The sequence below is a fragment of the Rhea pennata genome, chromosome 6 (assembly GCF_028389875.1).
Source record: "Rhea pennata isolate bPtePen1 chromosome 6, bPtePen1.pri, whole genome shotgun sequence".
In the NCBI taxonomy this organism is placed as follows: domain Eukaryota; kingdom Metazoa; phylum Chordata; class Aves; order Rheiformes; family Rheidae; genus Rhea; species Rhea pennata.
The window spans coordinates 32,707,504-32,732,819 of NC_084668.1; the positions used below are offsets into that span (position 1 = coordinate 32,707,504).

The 25,316-nt window shown below is 41.1% G+C and overlaps 1 protein-coding gene and 1 long non-coding RNA gene across 5 annotated transcripts in view; one reads left to right on the plus strand and one right to left on the minus strand.

Annotated features, from left to right (window-relative positions):
- On the plus strand, positions 1 to 20,320 carry LOC134142361 (uncharacterized). 3 transcript variants are annotated; one of them, XR_009958853.1, is made up of 5 exons: positions 1 to 80; positions 592 to 676; positions 16,497 to 16,673; positions 17,182 to 17,482; positions 17,615 to 20,320. It is a non-coding gene; the product is annotated as an uncharacterized LOC134142361 (long non-coding RNA). The 3 variants fall into 3 exon arrangements; XR_009958851.1 differs by having other exon boundaries at positions 17,182 to 20,320; XR_009958852.1 differs by having other exon boundaries at positions 592 to 665; positions 17,182 to 20,320.
- Positions 19,551 to 25,316, minus strand: part of SF3B1 (splicing factor 3b subunit 1) — a 22,708-nt gene continuing 16,942 nt past the window's right edge. For both annotated transcript variants that reach the window (XM_062579344.1, XM_062579345.1), the window contains 9 exons: positions 25,040 to 25,165; positions 24,206 to 24,427; positions 23,783 to 23,965; positions 23,579 to 23,690; positions 23,371 to 23,491; positions 22,845 to 22,976; positions 21,688 to 21,960; positions 20,986 to 21,202; positions 19,551 to 20,026 (listed from right to left, as the gene is read on the minus strand). In XM_062579344.1, coding sequence (XP_062435328.1) covers positions 19,868 to 20,026; positions 20,986 to 21,202; positions 21,688 to 21,960; positions 22,845 to 22,976; positions 23,371 to 23,491; positions 23,579 to 23,690; positions 23,783 to 23,965; positions 24,206 to 24,427; positions 25,040 to 25,165 — 1,545 coding nt within the window. In that variant the 3' untranslated portion in view covers positions 19,551 to 19,867. The remainder of the gene's footprint in view (positions 20,027 to 20,985; positions 21,203 to 21,687; positions 21,961 to 22,844; positions 22,977 to 23,370; positions 23,492 to 23,578; positions 23,691 to 23,782; positions 23,966 to 24,205; positions 24,428 to 25,039; positions 25,166 to 25,316) is intronic.

The following is a 25,316-nucleotide window of genomic DNA, read 5'->3' on the forward strand; positions in this document are numbered from 1 at the left end:
CCGGGACCCGGACCCGGCCGCGGACCCCCCCCCCCCCGGCCGCTCGCCCGCAGCCCCTCTCCGTGCGCGGCGCGGGGGAGGTGAGTGCCCGTCACGGCGGCGACCGTTACGAGTCCCGACATGGCGCCGCGGGGTGTCGGCCGGGGCGGCCGCCGCGGGCCTGCCCGCCCCGGCGGCCTTACCCCAGAGCCAGACAGCATCCTCGGGGTGGGCCGCCTCGTCCCCGCGGGAGCGTCTTCCTCCTGGCCACCGGCGCACGGCAGAGGCAGCTCTCCGGCCAAATATTTCAGTTTTCTATTTTAAAAAACAACAACAACAACAGAAAAAAAGCCCCGCGCGCAGGTAGAGGCCAGGAGGGGCTCGGAAGCTGCCTCTGCCTCAGCAGCGCGCAGGGATGGAGGCAGGGGAAGATGAGCCGCCAGCCACAACCTCCTGGGAAGCCTCACGAACACCCTCCGACCGGGCTGTCGGGGGGACCCAGGGCACGAGAGCAAGACTATAGAGCCAGGCACATAAAAGAACAGAAAAAACACCCCCAAACCTCCCCCAAATCCACATATTAAAAAGTAAATTCCTTCCCGCCCCTTACAGGTGACCAGCTGAGTTTCTGAAGCAAGTGATGGGATTACAGTCATCGCCATAACGCAGAGCAACAAGCATTACAAGTGCGTTTAAGGTAACATGGGCAATTCCGTTCTTCAGGGGACCTACAACCAAAGAGGATTTAACATTCCCTCTTCTGTCTTGCACAAAAAGGCCAGGCTGGATTTTGACATATTTTCCCTACAACTTTGATGCTGCAGGAACAAGCTCCTTTACTTCCAAGTAATAGACAACATAACCAGTTCATGACATTTTTGCCCTTAATCACAGAATTCTTTTGTAGCTAAAATAAGGGAATTGTCTTCTATAGAAGAAAACCCACCCAAGAAGGAAACAGATGTTAGGCATGATGAGACATTATTATAAACAGGGGTTAAAAATAATATACAAGTTACAACGCACATTTTGACTACATCTATTTTGAAAGGGTCTTAACAGAAAGACTATGTTAATATAAATCCATCTTTTAATGAAAAACTAGAAAGAAGCAAGAGAATCCAGTAGCTGTTAGGAATGTACCAACTCAGACAGTTTTTCCTTTAATATCTTAGCCTCTTGTGGTCTTTCTCATGTCAGAATACCTAGAAGCATTCAGCTTGCATCAGCAGATTTGTTCTGTGTCAAAATATGCGCTAAGGAGGGCAGTCGGCAGTGCTGTACTGCTGTTCAATGGGGACCTGAGGCTTTTCGGTGTCCCACTGATTCAATCCAGAAATTCTGCTTTCACAGTCAGCTCCCAGACAGTGTTGAAATACACACACACGCACACACACCACACCACATAGAGGTCAAAAGTAAGCAGACCTTAACTTCCAGCTGAGAGCAAGCAAAAAAGAGGAGGATGGAAAACAGACAGAACTTTTAGCATTATAAGGAAAGGTCTGTTTTGTTATTTTCATTGTAAAGACCTATTTCCAAGGATGTAGCATTCACCATAACATTTTTCCACATATTAAAACTTGATGAATACATAAGAAATTTGATTTTCCAGATTTGCTATGGGCTCCCCTCACCGATTAAAGAATCTGCTACAAACCCCTGTCTCTTCCTTGGGAACCCTGATAATGCCCCATCAGAGAGCTAAGCTGATGAATGCCACATGAATGGAAATCAGCTGACAGGACAAGCACAGTTCTTTTGGGCTAACAGGATGCAAGATAGTTTTAAAACACTTCTCTCAAGTTTTTTGTTCCCAACCAGCACAGTCTAGTTCCAGCCCCTTTTTCCTAAGCTACATCTGTTGTAGGACTAACCATCTGTGTAAGATGCTAGCTCTTGGAAAGCTCCCTCTCAGGCATGCGGTACAGTGGAAGGGGCTTGTGTAGCATATTGACAGGGCAGCGCTCACTTTAAAGAAAGTCTTTACAGTTATATTTACATCATCCATTTAAAATACCATTTGCATGAACTGCAAAGATTAATTACAATGTTTCATAAAGGCATATCTGGACACACTTTTGATGGCTACATTAAAACAAGTTTATGTTGAGTAGAAAGATGGAACAATACACCAAAGCCACATTCCTATTTCAGTCCTCTCAGCAGCGCCAGCATCATTGTTGACCCTGATCATCAGAGTTCATAAAAAGCCAAGATAAATGGATACGTCTTATAATACACTATTAATGAGAGGAGACTACAATTAGTGTTTTAAGAACACTGGCTTCACACTTGGGATAGATTTTACTCTAGGTGATTTGCTGGAGCCAAAGAAGTCTTGACAACCTAGCAGTTAAGGACTAGTCAATGCTAATCCCTTTGAAGTCAACACAGCAGGTAGCCTAGAGAAGGGCAGCCAGCAGTTGCTGGCCTCATCTAGGAGCTCTCATCCACATTAGCAGTAATTTCTGAGCAGACTTCAAACTTTGCTGCCTTTGAACTGAACAGCCTGGGACTAAGACACAAATGGTTGTGACAAGATCTGCAATGGAGACTTCAGGACAATCTAAGGGCAGGAAATCATATCATTATTTAGTACTGTAACAGAAAGACCTAGAAGGCTGTAGTGCAGAGTGTAGCAAGCCTTTGAGGTCTTGAGCTATTTCTGAGGGTAAATGTGTGGATGCTTTTAATTCACAGAAGTTAGAGGTGTCACTAGCTCTTGTTAAGATTCCCAGTAGTTTTCCACTCATTGGTTAGGAAGAGGATTAAAGACAGAAAAAAAGATGATATTCACTTCTACACATAGACATTAAAAAAGACAGGTAACAAACCTATGTTTACAAAACTTAATTCCTCACAGTAAAGATTCCAAGATTTATCTGAAAGTACAAATTGGAAATGATGTCAAGATGATATCCTCCTCTCCTGTTCACAAAATGTCATAAGCAACTACATGACTTGTCATGCAAAATCAGCTTTTTTTTTTGGTCCCTCCTGAGATATTTTACTGACCTGCATCTTAGTCCTGACTGGTAAATAACAGTAATTTCATATCTGTGAAATAATATAGCATGCTAAAAGCGCTCATCTGCCTTTTCTGTGAAGAAAAGGTTGGGCATTAGAATCCAGAGGTAATTTTTCAAGTAATAGTCATCTCTGCAACTCTTAAACCTATAGCATTATGTTGCCTTTCTATACTGAGGCATTAGCAAGTATCATCAAAACAGGTGTGCAACACTCTTAACAGAAATATGCTTGAGCTTGCCAGATATCATGATCTCTTGGATTAAAACTGCATTTGACAGAGGAGAAAGTCCACAGATCACATTGAGCCTTGACAGGGGAGCTGAAAGAAACTCAGTCAGCACGGATGGTGCTTTTTCTCCTTGCCGTTCTGTGCTCAGTTCTAAGAGGATCTTGTGAATCCAGTCAAGCTGCTCTGAGACACACAAACATCCCCTCCATTATAAACTTTTAAAAGTGAAATATGAATATGAAGCCTTGAACTTTAGCATTTAGGCAGTTTCTGACCAATAGTAAGCAGGAACCAAATTACCAACAATTATTTTGCAGCTGCCCATACTGAGACTTCTTGATCTCCTGGCCACAGCAAAATAGGTCTGTGCAGGATACTGGCGTGCTCTAATAGGCCTCTGTGGTTTCTGCTGTTTTGGGATTGTTTTGTTTTGTTTTTTAGTTTGAAAGACAGTTCCTCCAGTTCCTTATGAAACTGCACAAAAGCCATTTGCTATCAGCACTCATATGCACACAACTAGCCACTTCCTCATTCAGATTTTGTTTCAGCAAAGCACTTAACATACTTATCTCGACTTGTACTCAGTAAAACTCCTCGGAATGCTTATATTTAAGCCTGCAACTTCAACAGATTTTTAGCATCATCTTAAGTGACCTGTCCTTTATTAAGGTATCACACACCACTTTCACATGGTGTGAGAGTGCAAGTCTTGATCTGGGCACTGAGTTCAGAGACTTGGCCTCAGTTCTCTTTTTTGCCACAGTGAGCCTATGTGATCCCAGGTGAGTGACCTTACCCGTTTCTCAGCTTCCCATTTGTAGAAGGGATCTCTCCTACCTTGCAAGATGAGGCACGAGGGCACCGGGCACCGCTGAGTGAAGGACCTCTGGTAAAGGTCACTCACTGTAGCTATGAGCATCACTGCAGTCACAGACTCAGCATTATTGTTTCTGTGCAGGATCAGGAACACAATATCTAGGAGCTGTACCAAAGGAAAAGAAAGCAACTTTATTGTAATACATTTGTACAGTTCTTAAATGCTACAGATAAAAAATGCTGCAGGACTCTGGTGGGTGAGGAGAACAAGCCCAAGAGCAGTCAGTTCTGTCTACATGACTGTTCCTCCTGCAGCAACGCACATTCGTCAGCAAATTACCTCCTGGATCCCCACATGCACTTACCCATCTTAGACAGATCACCACGGCAGACTGATGTTTCCGCCGTTACGCGGGATGTGGTCACTTTAAGGCACCAAGAGTCTGCACCACCACCCTGCTGTGCTGCACAGCAGAGGCAGGACAGGGCTCTGCTCCCTTTCACTCTCTAAAGTCAGGCCTGCTATTCCACTTAAGCAGGGTGATCACTCACAGAGGGAGGGTGTGATTGCTCCTAGGCGTATGTTTGGCTGCTGCCTCAGGAAGAAAAAGCTGAAATAAATACATTCGGCACATTCCTTAGCTGCATATATTTGCCACTGTTGAAAGACAGGCCTGATGGCAGAAGAGATGTCTGTTATCTCTAATCTCTTCTGATGGTTTCAAAAATTGAGAGTATCTTTCTCATCTCTAGCTACCAGCATATATACATCCTACTGTGCTTTCTTCTGCCTTAGAGGCTCAGTGAGAGTCATATTAAAGAGTCATATATAAGCATCATGAGACTGTACCAGTAGAAACAAGCAAAATCAGAGCGCTGCATGGATTTCAAATAGGGCAAACACTTCTGTTCAGCATAAAAGAAAGCCACAGTAGGAGAGTGGGCAAGGGGAACAGCAGGGATAAATAATTACTGCTGTCACCATTTCCCCCTCTGAAATGCTAAAGAGCATGGGGACGGTGGTGGGGCACCTCAGAAGATGCTGCAAGCTGCCTGTCATCTCCCTCTTGGAGTCCTCTCTATTTTGTTTTGGTACACTTCATTTTTACAAGATAGCATATATTTTTTTTCTCCCCCAAAGAAAAAAAATACTTTCTTCCTACTACCTCATTAATTTATTTTTTCTCCTAGATTGTTTAATATTTACATGCAAAAAAGAAGCACAAACAAAACAAATCAATCCACAGATAAGGACACAGAGGGGAGAAGAGGAGGGCATAGTAGCATCTCTTATCCAGATGCAGGCCTCTTGTCATTTCAAACACTTAAATTATACTTCTGCAGACATGCTGTTGAGGCATAGAGACACTTAGACATATGATGCAATTGGAAACTATGAATTTGAAGCTGAAGTCATAGCTATTGTAGCCTTCTGCTGTGTTAACCAAAAGGATTAAACACTCCCCCGCTATATGTTAAGGTATATTTACAGTTCAGAGCTAGCACCTCTCTTGCAGAGGTCCATGTCGTGCTGAGGTGAACTAGTACTAGGTATCAAAATCAGGAGAAGAATTAAAACCAATGACTACTGGACAAGCTAAACTGGGGCAATTCCTTTCTGATTACCTGAGACTAGAACTGCATCTACACAAAAAATGAGGATTTCACTGACAGCAGTGGCAATAAAACGACACCAGCTTTTCTTGGAGTAACATGTGAATGGCCCATGAAAACCTGTATCTATCCCTACCACAGATCCCACACGAGACTGCAACAGAATTTTCAACTGTTTGTCACATAGCCTCATGCTTCATTTAGAAGTCAAATATACCTGCAGGAAAACAGAACAAGTGAAAAAAAGCCTAAAATGATTTTTCTGCTGCCTTGTATTACATGAAGAAGGCTAATTAGATTTGGGTTATTTTCCTGTTTGAAGATTTTATTTTATCTCTTGTGCTTTCTTCCTGTGAAACACCAAGTCTTCTGATTCTGCTTGAACTTTCTCTTAAGAAGAATAAAAAAAATGGATACTTCCTCCCACTTTTGTACAGCTGCTGGCCTGGCTGTAGAGTCTGGTTATCTTTACTGAAACAGACTCTGTACTAACCATTTCTAAGGTATTGCGGTTAAAAAAGGGTGAACAAAAACAAGGCAGTGAGAGGAAAGTTCAGTATTTAATTTTCTCAGCCTCATTCCATTTATGGGTATATGCAAGGTCTGAAATCTCCTGTGTCATTAATCACTAGTGGAGTCATTTAGGGAAAACACAAAGAGAAGATAAAAACAAGAAAAAAGCACTTTTAGGGTTTCCTCATGCATAGTTATAAGCATGTATGAGTAGAAGTGCTCAAATCTTTTCTCTCCCCTCCATCCCCAACTCAGGGCAACAGTCTTTGGAATTAAAAGCAGCATCTTCCAGTAATTATGGTCAGAAGCAATCCACTATCTTTGAAGTTTTATTTATTTAAATCCCTATTTTTCACTGACTTGCATTTTAAAGCAGTCTGACCTTTCAAGAACTTAGCAAACACTGTGCTGAAGTCCTTCCTATTACATTGAAGGATGCTGTGTACCCCTTTGAGTGCAATATCGGGTAACTGTGCTAGTTACATGTATCTGATAATTCACACTCATAGAAGGATGTCATTGATAGACTTCAAATGGACACTCCTGGGCAATTAGAACAAACACCACACTAGCCACCCTGTGTAGATTCATTTCACCTAAATAACATATCCTACAGCAATTAGTTATTTGCAATCCCTAGCTTTGAAATCTTTCTTCTGTCCTCAAGACCAAAACTATTAAGTCTTGCATTAAAATTAAAATCCAAAATTCTAATCACAATCACATCAGAACATTCTTATTATTTTATGATAAGAAAATTTCATGCCATTGGTCTTTTCACTTCTCAGCACGTGCACAATATTCATTTCTGCCCTGTACTAGATACAGACAGTGGGACACCAATGGATACATTCCAGTAATGTAGGAACTGTCAGCCAAACAAATAATTTTAGAAAGAAACATCCAGGTCAGTTGTCTAACACCAGTCATGGAAGTGAAGAGCAGCTCACAAGCTAAGTTAGCTAAGGCTCCACATCAATCCACCCTCAGTGGGCAGAGAGGAGGAAAAGGCTTGAGACTCTCTCAGGACCTAGCAAGTCTAATACCAGCTCTGAGACCCAGGTTAAATCTGGAACCGTTGTACCAGCAAAATCGTTTTTCGGAACTCAATTCTATTTTTACACTGTCTAAAAGCCAGCTCCAGCTTCATTTTTCAAGTTACGTGAAACAAGAAATCCTATCCCTGAAGTTGCATTTAATTAGAAGGGGTGGAGAAGCATACGGTGACTAACATGAAGTTGCCACCAAGGAGGGAACAGCACTGTGGTAGTTTCCTCTTTGATGTTAGGGTTTAACTCATAATCCAAAGGGAGTTTTTTTTTTTTTTTTTTTCCCCTTCCGTCAGAGAAGCTGTGGCCAAGAGCTTTGTGGGGAGAATGATGTGACAGTGGATGTCAGTAACATTATTTTTGGAGGAATGCTGGAAGTCTGGATTAAATTCAGATCTGCTGGATGAAAGCTAATGGAAACATAAATCAGTCTAACAGACTGTAGTCCATGCTGCTTTATGGTTAAATATAAAACACAGTCTGCACAATATATCCCCTTTTAGAAAGGGAACGCTACACTAGGACCTTGCAGAATGAAGGACTGAAGTAAGCCGGTTAAAATATCTGAACATGCTAAAATGCAGATAAGAATCTACAATCTGTTTTAAGAGCAGCAAAGGTGGGGGAACAAACAGAAGGATGCGTATATTATGTTAAGGGCTTATTTCAAGCTAGTTAGATAATTATAGGCCAATGTTAGAACTGGTAGATGTTCAAATTCTTCCTCCTAGATAAATCATAAAAAGGCCTTTTATACCCTTTTTTCCATAGCAATATTTGGAAACAGTAGATATCCAGTATTCAAGGCAACATGACAAAGCCTAGCGCTTGTCTGTGCAGACTGAAGGGACTGGCTGGGCTCAGCTCATGTGTCTACACGTGGAAGGCAGAAAGCCAGAGGAATAGCCAGAGCAGCTCTGAACATAAGCAGAAACACCAAGCTCTTTGGGCCACAGCAGTGGTGGGAGGAGCAGCCCTGGAAGCAGTTTGTTCTATGTTCAGAAAAAGGTATATATCTATACTCTTCTGCAAATTTTAAAAAAGATCATGTGTCACATCAAACTCACAAGAGTTTCTTCTTCTAAAAAAAAAATCATTCTGCCAAACCCAGATTTCATCCTACCACTCAGACAGTAAGAGAAAACATTTTACTTCTAATACTGCTAGGCTGGTCCAACTGCAGTTTGTATCCTTGCCTAACAGTATGCTGCACAAGCCGAACAGGACAAAGTTACCACTCAGAAGAACACGCTTTTGGAACAGGAGGAACAAATGAAATCCAGTAGCACAGTACTTAAGTTTCAGCTTTATAAAGTTTTAGTTTATATACTTCATAACTGCTATAGACACTGTCATTTATAGATAGCATTCATTCCGGAAGTATGCGTGCACACGTGCGTGTATACGGTGCTTCACATTATATATTGTGAAATATTTTATTCCTCATTCTCGCTACTTCTTGCTAAAAACTTAAATTTGATTTTTTTTTACAATGGTTCGTACTGTACGTCTGAGTGAGGAAAAAATCCATTTTTCTTTCTGTGCTTCAGTTAAAGACGGAAATAAGTAACATGAGCCATGAAAGGACTTTGATCCAGAACTAGGGAATGTAAATGCTTTACAGATGCCAAATAAGGATGTTTCAAAAGAAAAAGAAAACAAAGCACTCTCTACCCTAACCCTTTTTCATTTCCAAACAAGGTAATGGAGAAAGAATTGTATAAAATTTTGATGGAAGTTACATTTGTCTGAACAGTTGTTCTGCTTTCAATAATTACATACGTTTATCTGGAATACGCAACTGATTGTTTTGACAGGAGCTTCTTGTGTTCCCGGGGGGGGGGGAGGGAAGAATTTCTCTGGATCAGGAGTATCTCTTAAAACCACATACAGAGCAAAGAGAAATGGGGTAAAGAGGCAAGAATCTCTCCTTAACCACATTGATTTTGGTGAAATTACAACAACCTGCCTGCTGGCAGACTGCCTGCACAGTGCATCTGAGGAAAGGGCCCAGCAGGTACCAACACTGGCAAAGCCTACGCAGAAAAATGCCCTACATGGGAGAGCTTGTGGTTAACTAGTTTTACTGATAATGGCTTTTTGAATAGCACATGACCCTGCCTTGTCCTACAAGCACAGCATCAACATCAATTCATCTTCATGTTCTTTACCAAAACCCAGCTTTTGTGGGTAAGAACTGCTGGCAGTCTTCAACAGGCATATGAAAGAGCCAGTTGACTAAAACAGGAAGTATTTCCAACTAAACCCTGCTTTCCCTTTTAAGAAATTAGAAGCCTGCTCTCTGTTTATGTGTATGGGAACAAAGTACTTGCAAAGAAAGTCATGACCCCCTTTGCCCATTCAAATCCATTTAACGAGATTTGTCTTTCACTACAGAATCCTTTTAGAGTCCATACAACATGGATATCTGCTCTGTTGGGAAAAAAGTAATGTTTTAAGTATGCAGAACAACAGTTAAAGTTCTTTCAGCACTGTATACTGTTAAGCATGTGTTCTACACAATATTTTGACTCAGCAATAGCTGCATTAAATAACACACAGCACGCATGCCTGCTTCCAAGATAAAAACCTATGGATTCAGCCCATACAGATGGGCCCTGTGCTTACCTGAGGCTTCAAGGACACTAGTAAGATTCTGCATGAGTGCAGCTGTCTTCCCTCATCCTCTTGCAAGATCAGAAGATTGGGTCAATAGCTGTACTCCAGATAATGTCTCTATTAGCACCTCCAGGCATAATTCTCATAGCTGTATCTGTGCCTAGAGTGGGTCAGAAATACTCTGAAGCGGATGATAGACCTGCCTCTCTCCTCTCTGACTCTGCAACTCTCAGAACAGGATGAGGATGTGGAGACACCCTGCAAATGGTAAAACAGCGCCATGAAGCAGCTGGTGTTCAGGTACAGGGCCTGAACGACAGAGATAGAAATGTCAAACCTGCCTTTGGGGAACTGCAAGGTAAAGAGCTCATTTAGTTACCCTGGAGCACAGCTGTGTCAATTTAGCAGGAAATAATGTATCTTCTTGTTTACTTCACATTAAGAATAAGTTTGTGCTTGTATACTAGCACTGATGATTTAGTAGTGCATTTACTTCTTAACTATGCTGTCCAAGCATGGCAGAAATAAGTAATACTTGCAATAAATAACCTGTTACAAGTTAAGACACTATCACACAACACTTCCTGGCAGGTTTTGCAGTCCCTGTAACACAGGAAGCATGTTTTAGGATAGTATTTCAGAGTATGCCATGGCTTTCTCTCTGTTGGCAATGCAGAAAACTAGTTTTCCAACTGGTATGTTATGGATCCAGACAGACTTGCGTGAAAGAAAGGAGGAGGAGGACGACACTGTTAGGCAGGAAAAGCTGAGCCCATATTACTAGAGTGCTCCCCACTAAACAGCAACATCTTGAACCAGTATGCCAAGTAGGGCAGACCGGTTTTAATCACAACAGGCTGCAGTTCAGTATGAGATTCCTCCTTAAGCCCTCCATGTCACACAGCTGATTTGTGAACAGCTTAAGATAGCTGAGAGCAGCCTGTGCTCTTCCTTTTCAGCCTCAGAACAAATGGCCCCAGCTCACTCCAGCAACTCTGCTCAGCTGATATGGAAGAAGAAACACTAAGAAATGTTCTTAACGCTGCCAACAAGACCCAGCAGAGCACTGAAAGGGAAGGGGACCTGACTGCTCGCTACGGCTGCCTCTTGGGAGAGCGTTGTTCGGCCATAGTAAACAGCACCAGCTGGGCTCTCAGATGTCTTCCTGTGGGCAGACTGCTGGGAGGAATACACAGCCTCAGCGTGCCTAGCAACGACTTACCCCAGATATAAATAAGCATTTAAATTTTCAACAGCTACTAGGTGAAAATACTCATTCTTAGATTACTTGAGTATTATGGGGAATGAACCAGATCAACTAGCTTCAGTTTCAAGGCGAGAAGGAAGAGGAGGGGGTTGCAAGTAAGGAACAGAGTGACAAAAGCAGAATCAGCAGAAGAAAAGATAAGTTTCCTTTCACCTCAACACCTCAGGCTGGCAGTAGAAGCACAAACCAGTCAAGTCACTATTGTTTCATGGTACCAGTCATTAAAGTAGCAGCAGCAGCATCCTAAAACAAGGTCCTTGTGCCACCCACAAAGGAGGCTTAATCCCCAGCATGCCAGAATTTTATCACAGACCTTCAGAAATCAACAAGATTTGGGACATTGGAGGAAGTACCTCTCCACAGAGCCTCACATCAGAGATCCCAAGGAGCTTTGCAGGCAGGGTGAGAATTACAACCTCTTGTTTTGCCAGTGAGGAAACCACGGCAGAGAAAGCACCTTCCTTTACCCAGAGCAGCCCACAGCAGGCCAGCAGCAAAGCAGGGCTCAGACACCGTCCCCAAGCCCCAGGGCACCCCTGTGCGGGCACCAGCGGCGCACGGCCCGGGGCTGCTGAGCCCAGCGAGCTCTGCAGACCTACCCCTCTCCTCACAGGTCTCTTCCGCTGCAGCCGTCCTGCAGCCCTAAAACCATGTTGGGGAAACAGCGGAGTTCAGCGGCAAACACCAGCGTCTTCCCATGGCCCCGTCCTCGTGGGGACTTGCACTGAAAGTGTCACCCTTCAAAGAGGCCGGGTGGTTAAAACAGAGAACTACACCAGTAACTGCATGCAGTGCATGCACAGTAAAGCACGAGACAACAGCAGATAAAAATAACTTGCATGCAAAATCCTTCTTTTTTCCTGTCTTCTTTCTGAGATCAGTGCTTTACCCGCTGCCTCTCTCAGCTCTTGAACGAAGGTTACTACAGGCTGTAGTTTACTGCAAGGTTGCTTTAACTCTCCTCAGACTGGTTTCAGTGAATGATACTGAATGACATGATTTCTGTTTTACTGGAAAGTCTAGAAAGGGAGTCACTGTGCAAACCTTTTGGCACACCTAAAAGTCCTGGTATCCACTACCACGCTTTAATCATTATGTGTCACTCCTTTTATTTGCACCTAGACTTTCCTGATTTTGAGCAGTTTTTGACAGGAAAACACACAAGGTGTGTGATGCACAGAACAAATTTAAAAGCTAACTGACCATTTACTGGGGTGCTGAAGAGAAACAGAGTTGTCTGGCACTAGAAGTTTTGGTTATCAAAAAAGCACACAGTCCTGAAATAGGGGAAAATAAATAAAAGGACCACCTGTGTTTACAGAAAGCAACAAAAAAACGGTAACAGGCATTACAATCAGATGCATGTTAATTCCTATGGGAAGAAAATACAATCTGTAACAGCAATACTCAGAAGGAAGCAGGGAAGCCCTAAGAAGTCCAGAGGAAGCAAGAAAAGAGGTAAAAACCTTTCACAGATGTGTCAGGAAGTTCTTTGACAGCTGAACTGCACAGGAAGCCTTGCCGCGTCTCCCAGAGGGCAGGTGTCTGCACCACATCAGCATCCCACAGAGACCCTTGCGGGAGGTCTCTGACACAAGAGAAGAGCGCCTTATTCCTCCTGCCCAGAGAGCAAATAAAAATAATCCAGTCAAAACAGATACAATCCAAGCAACTAGTGATAAGACCTAACATAGAAATGTATTTTTTGCAGTGCAGTAGCATGCATATCCCATGCGCTATTTCTGTGACTACAGAGATCCACTGTATAGGAGCAGTTTACCTGCTTTTGCTATGTTGGGCAAAAGCCAAGATTAAGAATTATAGGACTGGGAAACAGACAAACATCAAGAAATATATATATTTTGAAGGGTTGAGGACTGTGTTAAACGATGGCTGATGCCGGCTCTGCATCCTTCGAGATGCTGTAATGCCAGCTGACAAGCTGTCCCAAGCAAGATTTGAATCACCAGTTAACACCAGTAGAATAACCAACCTGCTAGAACGTAAACAACTCCAGCAAGTTTTATTGTGGGCCCGTCCCCGATGGCTGCAAGACCCAAGAGCTACTGCAACACAAAGAATTAGCAAAAGAAAGAAGGAATAACTGTCAGTAAGAGAAAAAGCAAGCCATACCCAGGAACATAGATGTGTCTCTTAATTGCACGTGGGCAATTAATGAAGTATTCATGCTGGGAACCTATTCTCCCACCTTCAGACAATGATTCAGAGAAGGATCTTAATATATAAATCATGTGAAGGCTTATGCCGTTACTAATTGTAGCTGTTCCTACAAATACTGAGCAAATTATTTCCAAACCCTGTCCTATGCATATAATACACTCTTGTTGGTAAACTTTGCAAGAACATTTCACTAAAATCTTTACAAAACAACAAAATCAGAACAGACACAGCATGGTAATGACGAGCCAGAAAGCATTTTGGTCAAAGATCGACTTGTTTAAGTTTAGCAGATCACTGGCACCTTCCGTAGAATACCAGATTAGAGTAAACCAAAAGTTTAGTAAAAATAAGGCCGTGTTTCTCGAGAGCATCTTTGCCAGCTGCTGCCCTAGGCCTATCCTACAATACGCAAGTAGGTGGTAGAGATTCCCACAATATATGCGCAGACAAGGAAAACTCTTCTTGGAAATACACTACCTAGTGAAGATTAGCTAAGCTTTGAATCAAGTAGCTGAGGAAAACTACATTTTGCCTTAATACCAGCAAGTTTTATAACACAGGTTTAACAGTACATTAGCTTGCACAGGCAGAGCACCTAATTTAGGTAGGAAGCGCAGTTACCTGGAGGAGGTTGCAGAGTCCAGTGAGCAGCTCCTCAGCTGCCGCCCAAAGGTGCTTCTCGAGTCGCAGCTGCAGCGGCAAGGGAGGAGCGGGGACAGCGCGCCCCAGCGAGCCTCGGCTCCGCGGCCGACGGCCACGCGGGCAGCAGGTCCCGGCGCTGCAGGAGGCGACGGCTGCAGAGGGCTCAGCAGAGCTTCAACAGCAATTTTGTTTGCACTGACATATTAGTAACAAAACGTTTCTATCACTTGTCACTGCAAAGATGAGCTTATTGTTTTGAAGGGAACAAAACTAAGCTTATCTGCAAAGTGTTTTATCTCCATTCTTCTAAGCTTTAAATGAAAGCTGTATTTGAAAAATGGTAACTGTGTTACTTAAATTATTTTGTCTTTTTTTCTACAGAAGCCTTAAGTTTGTTATCATAATTGTATCTTTTTTTTTGAAAGATACATGGCACTACCAATCTTATGTCAGTAAGCGTCAGGTAAGAATGGTATTGCAACATTTAACAGTAGTATTTGTATGCAGCTGAACGCGTAATATATACCATAGTGAGCCAAAAGTCTCCATCTGCTCTCACTGGGTATTATGCATCTTCCAATTTTGCCCAAATTAACCAAGAGCGGAGCGCTACAGAAATTTGTCTGTTTCAGCAGAGTTTTGAAGACAAACATGTTCATCACCATGTTTGTTCTGTGAAAATACAAACAGATACATTCACAGAAACACCTGCAAACAAATGTAGGTAGTAATTAAATGATTTTGTATGTATTTAACTTATTTTTATTAAATAAGGAAATAGCCCTTTTTGAAGGTCATTTCTGTGGTCTTAAATTCAAACCCAAGCCACCTGGTTTTCATTTCCTGGCCAATTCCTTCTGTCTCAGCTGCACACTCTGCTAAAAACAAAGACTCCATTCTTTAATTGTGAGTATCAGATGCCTTTAACCTTCGCTCTGTTACTAGAGCCTTGGAATGTGAAAAAAATATACAATATCCTCTTTTATTAGCTAAAAAAATAAATGGTCAGTTCCAATGCTTTCATCAGCTGGGCTCAAGATCTACAGATCCGACTTGAGTAACCGACTTGAGACACCCGTCGGATCCACTCTTAGTGTGAGCAGATCCAGTGTCGTGCCTTCATTGATGCTCTCCGTTATTCACCTTCTAGAAAACATTTGTTGCCGTGTTCCTTAAATTTAAAATCAAAACGAAAGCAAACAACTTACACCAGTCAGAATATTTGGTCTGGGGCTTGAGCTAAGAGTGACTGAGCCTAAGTGCCCCGGGACTAGGTGCTCCTCACCCGAGGGTGCGCTGGTCCCTTCCCCAGGGCCCCGAACCTGTGTGCAGGAGCCTGTGCTGGCTGCAGGGGCGCAGCCGGAGGGGAGCACGGGCAGGCTGCAGCGCAAACGCCTGGGCCGGCGGAGCTGGCACCAGTAGCAACCTCTTCCGGCAGCTGCTGGCAAGGCTGAAGGCTTTCCAGCATGCAGCAGCACCTCAGCACACACGCTTGTGTTTTGGATTGCAGGGAGTGTTGTATTCACCTCTACCCCCTTTTTTTTTTTTTTTTTTTTTAAACTAATGGCAAAGAGTGAAACTGCACAGTTAGCTCACAGATGTACATTAAGTAACAACAACCACCCCACTCACGCATCGACACTTCCCACATTTACCGAAGAGCCACACATTTGAAAGCGGTTCCCTTCCCACCCCAGCTATTAGCAGGGCAGGTGTCATCCCAGCAGCTTCAGCCCAGGGAGCTCCGGCTGCTCAGCATGGAGAAACACATGCAAGAGAGTAACTAGGGTGCGATGCAGCTACCTGAAATTTGACTTCACAACACTCGTTGCACCAAAAGGTTTGAGAGAGGGGCCTTAGACAACAAACTTGTGAAAGGTAACCAAGAACCAACCTTTACCATGTAATTACTGAGGGTCACGCGGATGTAAAACTGATAAGGAAAGCATTTTACTTTGGTTTGTCTGGCAAGTTACTAAATAGAATATAGGCAAGAGTGGTAACAGTAACTGTTACTGAGGTTACCTGGCATTCAGTTCATTAGGACCGTATCAAGCTCTAACCTTTTTTGACATGCTCAAAGTTACCACTTCATGAACTACTGTTTTAGCAAGATGAACTCTTTATAGATAAGAACAAAACAATAGAAGCCTGTTTTACCAACTTTTTAAAAGTCTCACAATGCGATTTTACTTGAAAACAATCACATCCACATTTTGCTGTAAATGCTTCAAATTTGTCAAAAAAAATTGCCGGATACCAAGCTTCTGTTCTTGTACAAAAACTGCCCCTCCTTAAGCAATTTCAGAGTCTCAGGAAAAAGGTAAACTGGAATTTACTGTATGCCTGTAGTGACAATTGCCAATGCGTTTCATGGTTATTTGCAAACGTTTAGCTCCTAAAATCAGCAATTTGGTCTCGAGCAGGAAGCGCTGCTGTGCTTTGGGGTGAGCTTTCCAGTGCGGCCTCCTGAGGGTATGCGCAAAACAGCGTCACGACCAATCTCCTACTGGCATTTCAGTAACCTTTTGGCACGCCGTTGGTGTCTCATCAGGAATACCCTGGCAGCTCGTTCGACCTGGAAAAGCCAGCTTCGGCCCACCCGACTCCTGCAACGACTCTGCCACAGGACCAAGAAACTGAACGTGAGAAGATACTCAAGAGGCCCGATGTAAACCAGGAGGCGGCACATGGGCACAGGCGCCGAGGAGGGAGGGCCGAGGCAGGCGAGGTAGGTGCCGCGAGGCAGAAGCAAGGTGGGTACGGCGGACTCGCGGACTGTGAGCAGGACTGTGGGGAGGTGAACTAAGCGTGTGCAGGAAAACATCAAATCTAGGAGATGTTAGTTCATCTTTTCCTACTCTCAGAAAATAGCTCAGATACAACAACATGGCATAACCACTCCCAATCTTTAAGACTACTGTATCTTAACAGTAACTGCCAACTATGGCTCATTTTAGCCCTGTCAGCTCAGGTTTATTGCTTTGATGCAGAAGTGCAGACTTAAAGAACATGCAAACGTAGCTACAAACAAGACTTGCACCCTTTCTTTTCACTAAAAGAAATAAAAAAAATCACAGTTGCAACCAAGAACTACATTATGCTGTAAAATGAACTCTAAATTAAGAAAATTCAAGGGTAGCATTGCTTATGCACTCTTAATTCACTGTCCCTTAGCAAATGCATGATCGTGACTTCAAAAAATAAATACAAAAATCACATATTGTTTTTTCCTATAGGATCCTCTGCCTCATTCAGCACATAGGAAGGACCTGCTCAGAAGAGGGGCCATCACCAGCAAGGCTTTTGTCCACAGAATTTCTTGTGCAATTTGCTGAGGAAGTTGGGAGTTGTATATAAAACCAGAAGACAATGGAGTGGTGGTAGTGAAACCTAGCTCCCTTTTTTAAAAGAAATCTAAATAAGGAATACAAAACACTCTGGAGATTTTATGCTGGTACCTCCACTTCCCAGACACCACACAGTAACTCTGTAGTTTTTTCAGATGCCCAGTCAGGGTGCATATTTCCCACTTTCTGGGTGAGTGGCAATGCAGCAGATATGGATCTTTTGTTCACTTGGGCATTTTTTTTTCTGTATTAATAGTATAATTAATTATTCACCAATGGAATTTAAATAGCACTGACCCAATCTCTCCATTCTCTTCAGCAGACTTTGTTCCTTGTTGCCGAGTTAGGAATTTGGGGACCAACAACAGCCATCATCTCAGCATGTTTTCCTTCACATTCATTAGCTTGACTGATTTTGATTTGTACTGAAAAACAAACAAAAAAAGACTTTGTCCACTGTTTAGGAGCTGCTGTAGGCTCCTAAGATGACACATTTAACAACAAGGAAATGATCCAGAGATCATCTTTCTAGACAGGAGTTCAACAGACATACAAGCCTCAAGAAGGAGCAAATGCTCTACTGTCACCCCTTAGGAAAAAAGGCATTTCAATACTGCTGTTTTAAGATTAATTTCATACCAGGCACTAGGAAGAGGAAAAAATCCAAAGATGACCACAGTCTTGTTTTCAGCAAACAGATCTCCTTTCCCTTTTCCTGCTGTCTCTTCCTCCTCCTCCAGGAAAAGAAAAGAACAACAGCTGGTACCTTCCTCAAGCAAGAGTTTAATGTTTATGAAAACATTGAGAGTCAAAGTGAAAAGCATGCAAGATACAAAAATAAGAACAGCCTGAAGTTGCTCCCCTCCAGCCTACTAGAAACTTTTATAATTGGACTTGGTTATAGAATAGCTGCTTGCTGAGACACAACTGGAAGTCATGAGTCATCTCCTACTCCCACCTCTAACAGAGCTCTCCTCAGGGTAGTCTCTCAAAATCAGCATTTTGCTTCACCCCTCCACTCTCCCTACAGGCAGTTACCTGGTGGCGTCTTGCAGAACTACTGAAGAAACTAAGATGACAAGACACCTATAATACAAACAATATTAAATGTAAAAGCAGTAGAAACAGATGGGAGGGTACACATTATGGTACTTATTCTCTAAGGGGGGAGTTCAACTATACTGCCTTCAAAAAGTCCCACCTGCTTTCACACACATTTTAGGACTGCTAAAGCAGCCCCCTGCTGGGGGTGTGGGGGGCACGTTTTCCAGTTCCTAGCAAAACCACTCCTTCGCAAACATCAGAGTTCCAAGTTCCCCGCAAACACACAAGCCTTAGGCCTTGAAACACAGGCTGAAGATTTCTTATATGCTGAATGGCCAAAAAAAAAACCACACACATCCATAGAAAACAGCAGAAGTCAGCTAAGAACACTGCAGTTAAACTTGGAGAGATAATGGAACTTCATCGCTCAGTTTAAATCAAGGACTTGTAAAACACCACAGAACAAGAAACAAATACTACCTTTTGTTACCTTATAAGCATGTAATATGGTGCACTACTACTGGAATGATTTAACATTGTTTTATGCGGTTTATTCCCAGATATCAACAGGCCTTTTTTTTTCATATTTTTTTCTGCATATACACAAGGGAGGGAAGGGAAAAAGCAAATAAAGGAAATACAATGCTTTCCTTCTTAACCTTATATATATCAAGGTAAAAAAAATTGGCATTTCCTATGTTATATGCACTTAGGAATTGCCTCATCTCAGGCACTGGGGACATTACTTTGCTAACTCTTTCAGGGAATTATAGCATGGCCTACAAAACTTATTTAGCACCTTATATAGCTACACATTCTAGAAGACTTACGAAGTAAATACCATCAATATGCATAATTTGTGCAAGTGACTCTACACACAGCAATTAAACAGCTTAATTTTTGAAAGCTGCTGAAAGCTAATCCATCCCCCACAACCATGATAGTGTAGATGAAGCAGGAGTAAGCAGCTTAAGATTATTTTCCACACAAATGAACTGCCACTACTGCAGCTATCAGGCAGAGTACTGATTCCGTGACAAACATTAAATACACATTAAATACAGTTTGTATGTTTTTCTTATTTATTCAAAAGCTAGAGGATGACAAAAAAAGGGTTAAAATGCTTTATGCCACCTATTTATTTTACATGAACAAATACTTAATCTATCAAAGAGACTCATTTTACAAGTCCCCGTCCAAAAAACACACACAAATTTGTTTTTATACACAAATGTTTATTTCTCAAATAAACATCCCCTTTAAACACAAGGAATGAAATCTTCATAAAGATGAATCCAAAATGAAATCCCTCCAGTACATTGTAATCACTGCTCTTGGTCACTACTGGCTTTAACTGTTAAACATCAAAAAACAAGGACATATTTAAAAAATCATGCTACTGGATTTCTAGCTCTGCCTCTGACCAACTCTATACCGTTCTCCAATATTTTAAAATTTTACATCATCAAATATGAAGCAAGTTTAATTGCAGAACAGCTGTGCATTAAACACAAACAACTGAACAAGAAGATTATAAGATGTAGTCAAGTTCATAACGAATGTAGGTGTTCTTTTCATCATTATAGATTCTTGGATAATGTGCTATCAGAGCGTCCTGTGAGCCAATATAGATTGAATTATAAATCTTCCAATATACATCTCTGACTTTGCGGGCAGGGTGAAACAAACCCTAAAAAACAAAACAATTCTATTATAAATTTAGAGTTCCAAATATCTGTTACTGAGTTTAATCTAGTTTTGCATAATACACATTTTTTTTAAAAAAAGAAGCAATTAAAAAATTAACATTACTTAAAGAAGGTACATTGAATGGGTCATTCCCAATTTTGTGACCATCTAAGCTAGCAAGTAGTAATGAACTGTTGTTAAAGACAATTTTCTTATTTTTTGTTGTGTAGAATTCCACTAAATGTATTTCTTTTCTACTGTCCCTTTAAGATAAAAATTAAAATCTGATGCTGTATATTTGGGAGGGACTGAGTCCTATCTTTGGCTCGTACCTTAAAAAAAGCAAAAGCTCTAGAAGAGTAATTTATTCCTAATTTTAAAAAATGCAAATAAAAACTGAAAAATACACTATGCACAAGACCTCACATACCCTTCACCTTCCCATTTCCAACATTTTTGTACTGAGGTCCCCACCTAAAACATATATACAAATTCTCTATCTGCCCAGAAAACAACAGATAATGTTGATTTATTAGTAAGCCTAAACTCTCTTCATTAATTTTGCTTGTTACTTGTTCAAATACCTCCTTCCACTATGAATTTATTCCCCAGTGTTGTGTTCTCAAATTTGTAAGGTAATTCCATTTTATAAGTCAGAGTGCCAAGCTATTTCAGCTGATTTTTATTTCAAGTTGCCTATCGTTTCTATGCAAGATCCTCAGTGTAATCATTATTTCACTAGATGAAAGTTCTCTGTGTTCACTGCACGTTTTCATTACCAAATGCCTGGAACAGAACGCCACATTTAAAGAATACTTCAGAGACAAGAAGCCAGACTGCGCTCCTCTGCCGGACATCTCCTTCAGCTGGTTTCTCGTCAACTGCAGAGAACCCCTGGTCGATAACTCAAGGGAAAGAACAACTGTTCTCTCCGTTATCCCAACATACACCAGGACGTACCTGTAAACAATACTGCAACATTCTGCAGGGACCGATGGCAACTCTGAGGCCTTCCAGAGCCCCCATAACTGCCTGAATGACGTGAGGGGAAGTTTCAAACACATTAGGCCATACATAGTTTAACAAATGATTAAGAGAATCTTCACAGCCAAATCCATAAACACCAAGAGACATATGTTGCACCACAGCACTTGCTGTTTGTCTGTGTACGAGATCTCTGCAAAGAAAATAAGGGGGTGTTAATAAATTATACTTAGAAGCAACATGATTTGACAAATGTAATATCTTTGATTTTTTCAAAAGTGCAAAAATACCCTTTTAACCCAAATTATTAATAATAGGGGGCAAGCTAACTAAAATCAGTTACTAAACTAAAAAGAGCAAATGTTCTGACAAATTATTGTGCTCTAGCTCAGCAGAAGTACTAACAAAAATCATCAAGGTTGGTTTGCAAATACTAAGTCATGACTTGTGCAAGATACTTGCATTATGTGGTGATCTTTTAATCTTTAAAAGTATTAGTGATATAGGAGCATATAAACTGAATTATTTGCAAGCAGAAAATAGGTTCTAAATTATGCTGGTCACTTAATATTTTAAAAAACATGGGCAATGTGCATATTTGCTACTGTTGAGACTCAACTGTATACTTAACATACAGCTGTCACTAACTGTACCACAGAAAAACAGAAGTGCACTCACCTGTCCATTAAAGCATCCTCAAGCAATGGTGTAACAGCATAAATGTAATCTTTTCCCATCTCTCCAATGTATTCAAACAGGAAAGAAAGAGATTTTAACACACCATTCTGGACATTCAGTTCAGGAACTCTGTATTCATTCATGAGTGCAGGCAGCACTGTGAAAGGTGAGCACGTTTCAGCTACAATAGCAATCGCCACTGTGGTACATACTCTGTTCTGCCTTTCCTGTACTTTCAAGTTATTTAGCAGTGTAGCCAGTACATCATGAGGTCTGGAAGAGATAACATGCATGTCCACATCAATAGTTTCAGTGGAGATATGGATAAAATAGCCTGGGCTTGAAAGAGCAACTCATGGTGCAAGAAAGTGTAGCTTAGCCCTTCTTAAAAAGTTAACTCGGAAGCAACAAAAATCAGTTAAGTCACAAAACAATTTGAGTATCTGCACAATTTTCTTCTTACAACCAACATTTTTTCCCTTTTCTCTAGACTTAGTCAGCTCGTAAACTCTAGTGGACAGGAATAGTTCCCCCACTATTACTCTAATCCCGCAAGTAAATATAGACCTGTATAAAATTAAACATGTTAATCTTGTTACAACTTTCAGAGACACAGGCAATACCCTGAATAGAGAAGGCAATATCCTGAACAGGAATGCCAATTATGGCGATTCCTCGGTAGCTTGCTGTATCTGTTTTAAATCAGTACTTGGACAAGAATATGCATAAAGATGTGAACTATACTTCACACTACCATTTGCTGACTCGTGGTATCATCTTAATAGCAAGAAATCCTTCGCAAATCAATACAAGTATTTAGTGAAAACACAAAGACAAGAGACATTTAGTACTGAAAGAATTTATGAAAGAATATAGAAAGGATCCAAGTACACACTGATAATCAAAACTGGGGGAGACAAATAGTTCCTTCTACCAAAGTAGACTGTAATTTGCTAGCCTACAAATCCAGTTCACAAGTGCAGCACCCTTTGTCAGTGCAGAGTAGTTGACTACGTTCTCCCTCTACAAAACAAATAAAATGAAGTGCACACATTTTAAATGTATAGAGGTTTAAAAGACATCTCAGTAATAAAACTCACAGTCATCACTACATTAAGTGCTGAGCATAACAGTGAATAAACATTAGGCCAACTTACCCAATAGCTTTTGCTATATAACCGAAAGTGTTTACTGTGGCTCTTCGGATAGCTTTCTTGTGAGCTTTTAGCAATTCAAGCAGTTCAAAGCAGATCCTCATCCATTCTCTTGCAGAAACATATTCTGCACCCCTGGAAGAGAAGAAATTTTTCAGAGATAAAACTTCTAAAATAAACACACAAATGGTACAAACTAATCATTCACTATCAACACAAGGACACTGCCTGTTTTAAGTAGGTATCTGTTAACGTTAAACCTACACTTGTTATCAATTTACATAGGCTTTTGTACAAACAGTACAATACGTTTACATAAATGGACAATGTACTTCCATTTATGTAGACTTAAATGTAAATAGTTTGTAAATAGTATAATTAAAATACCTTCAAGAAACCATTTGCTGAATATTCCATTTTAAGTGTTATGCGTAACTTCCAAAATAAAACTTAAGAAAATGCAAGAAATAAAAACGTTGCTCCATACTTGTTCACATAGCTGAAAATTTTATCTAGTTAGTCAGCTCACCTGTCTGCAATACGCCCAACAAGATCAATACAATTCTCCTGTACTTTCTCATGTCTGTTCTTCAAAATAGGTGTAAGCCGTGGCAGCAGGTCTTTGATTGGTGGTGTCATCTTGTGCATACCTATGGAATTCAAAAAGGCATACTAAGTTTTATACTGGCTCTTCATTTGGCTCTTGAGTAGGTACGTAATCAACCATACAGACATACCTATAACATTCACAATAGCCTTAAGTGCTCCGAGTATGCTGCCCAGTACTTCAGGATATTCTTCACCCAGGTACTCATACAACACAACACCCAAGTGTCCCATCAGTTTTTCCTATAACAGAGTAAAAAGATTTAGGCACTAACATTTTCCTGCTTCTCGTTACTATGACACGCTATAGAAAATTTGGTGGGAGAAGTCAGTACCTCTTGACAAGTCTTCATGACAACTGCAGTACGAGAGATCAGGTCAGCAGCCTGCTGCCTAACCTTAGCTGATTTGTTGTTCAAACGCCACAAAACTGTACCACAGATTTGCGGCAAATAGGGTTTAACTCTTTTGCCTAGAGCATTGACCACTGTGCCAAAGCCATTCAGCATCACAGAATCCTGACAATGAAAACAAAGACAAATTAGAGTAAAAGCAACAGTATATTGTTTGTTAAACGTCAGGTGATCTAAAATCATGCTAACATTCCAGAATTAGTTTCTGAAATTCAATGATTAGAGCATTAAAATATATACAAGGGTTAGAGAAATTTAACTTACAAGCCTAAGTTTCTCCATACAACTAATAGTGAGACAAACTACAGTTGAGAAAACCAAATACTAAATACCCTCTGGTCATACCTCTGTGGTCTGTTCCTGGAAGGCATACAAGATACCATCAATAAGCTGTTCTTCCAGCTTATGATCAATATCTGCTGCCCCTAGATTTCCCATTATCTTCTCAATTGTTTCCATGACCATTTTTCTGTACTGCTCTGCCTCATCCTTCAGATCATCCACAATTCTGGAAATAATTTCTGCTGCTCCAACTTTATTTGCCAGCTCCACTGTTGTATCAACCAACTGAAATACACAAGTATGGAGTGAATAAATATAGGTAGCATCTACTTTTTGCGTCTTGAAAATAAGTTTCTCTAGTCTGAAGAGGACAAACAGCATGAAGCTAGTTTCCCATTTCACTTCTGTGGAAATCTTTTTTTTTTTTTTTGGGGGGGGGGGGGGGGCAGGGGGAATTACCAATGATAATTTCAGAATAAGTTCTAACTACAAAAACTAAAAATGCAATGCTATAGCAGAAAAAGAAGCGAGAATATAGCTACTGTAGCCATACCACCATTAGTGAATAAAGAGGAAATTTAAGTTTTCTACAACACTGATGGTATTTTGAGTCGATTATGAACTACTTTTACCTTACGAAATCATCCAATATTTTAAACATCACAAATCAAAGATGAACTATCTCATTTTACAACTGGTGAAGACTCATTCACAAAGGTATCCTCACAGGAGCCTGTTAATCTTCTACCTATACAACTTCTAAGACAGTATTCCAAACAGAATTCAGTTTCAAGACAGAAAAAACATGAAGTTAAGGATTTAGCCTGAATGAACTTTCTAATATGAATCTTGTTTTCTTGTAAATAATTTTCCACAAAAAAATATATACACACACACCTGTCTGTAGTTTCGCCTGTCCAGTGCCATTCTGTGCTGCCAGAAGTGCTTGAAAAATGGTGGCAATATCTCTGTTTTAATGTAGTTGGCTTCAACACCATCCGTACCACAACACTGCTTTACCACCTAGCAGGGAATAAAAACATAACAATTTGAATTGTGTAGTACTTTTCTTTTTTAAGGAAAAGTGCAAACATTCACATTCACAGATGTTTCAACATTAACGCAGAAAGTTAATCAGTCTGCTTTAATATACCGTCAAGCATTTGGAGAAGGA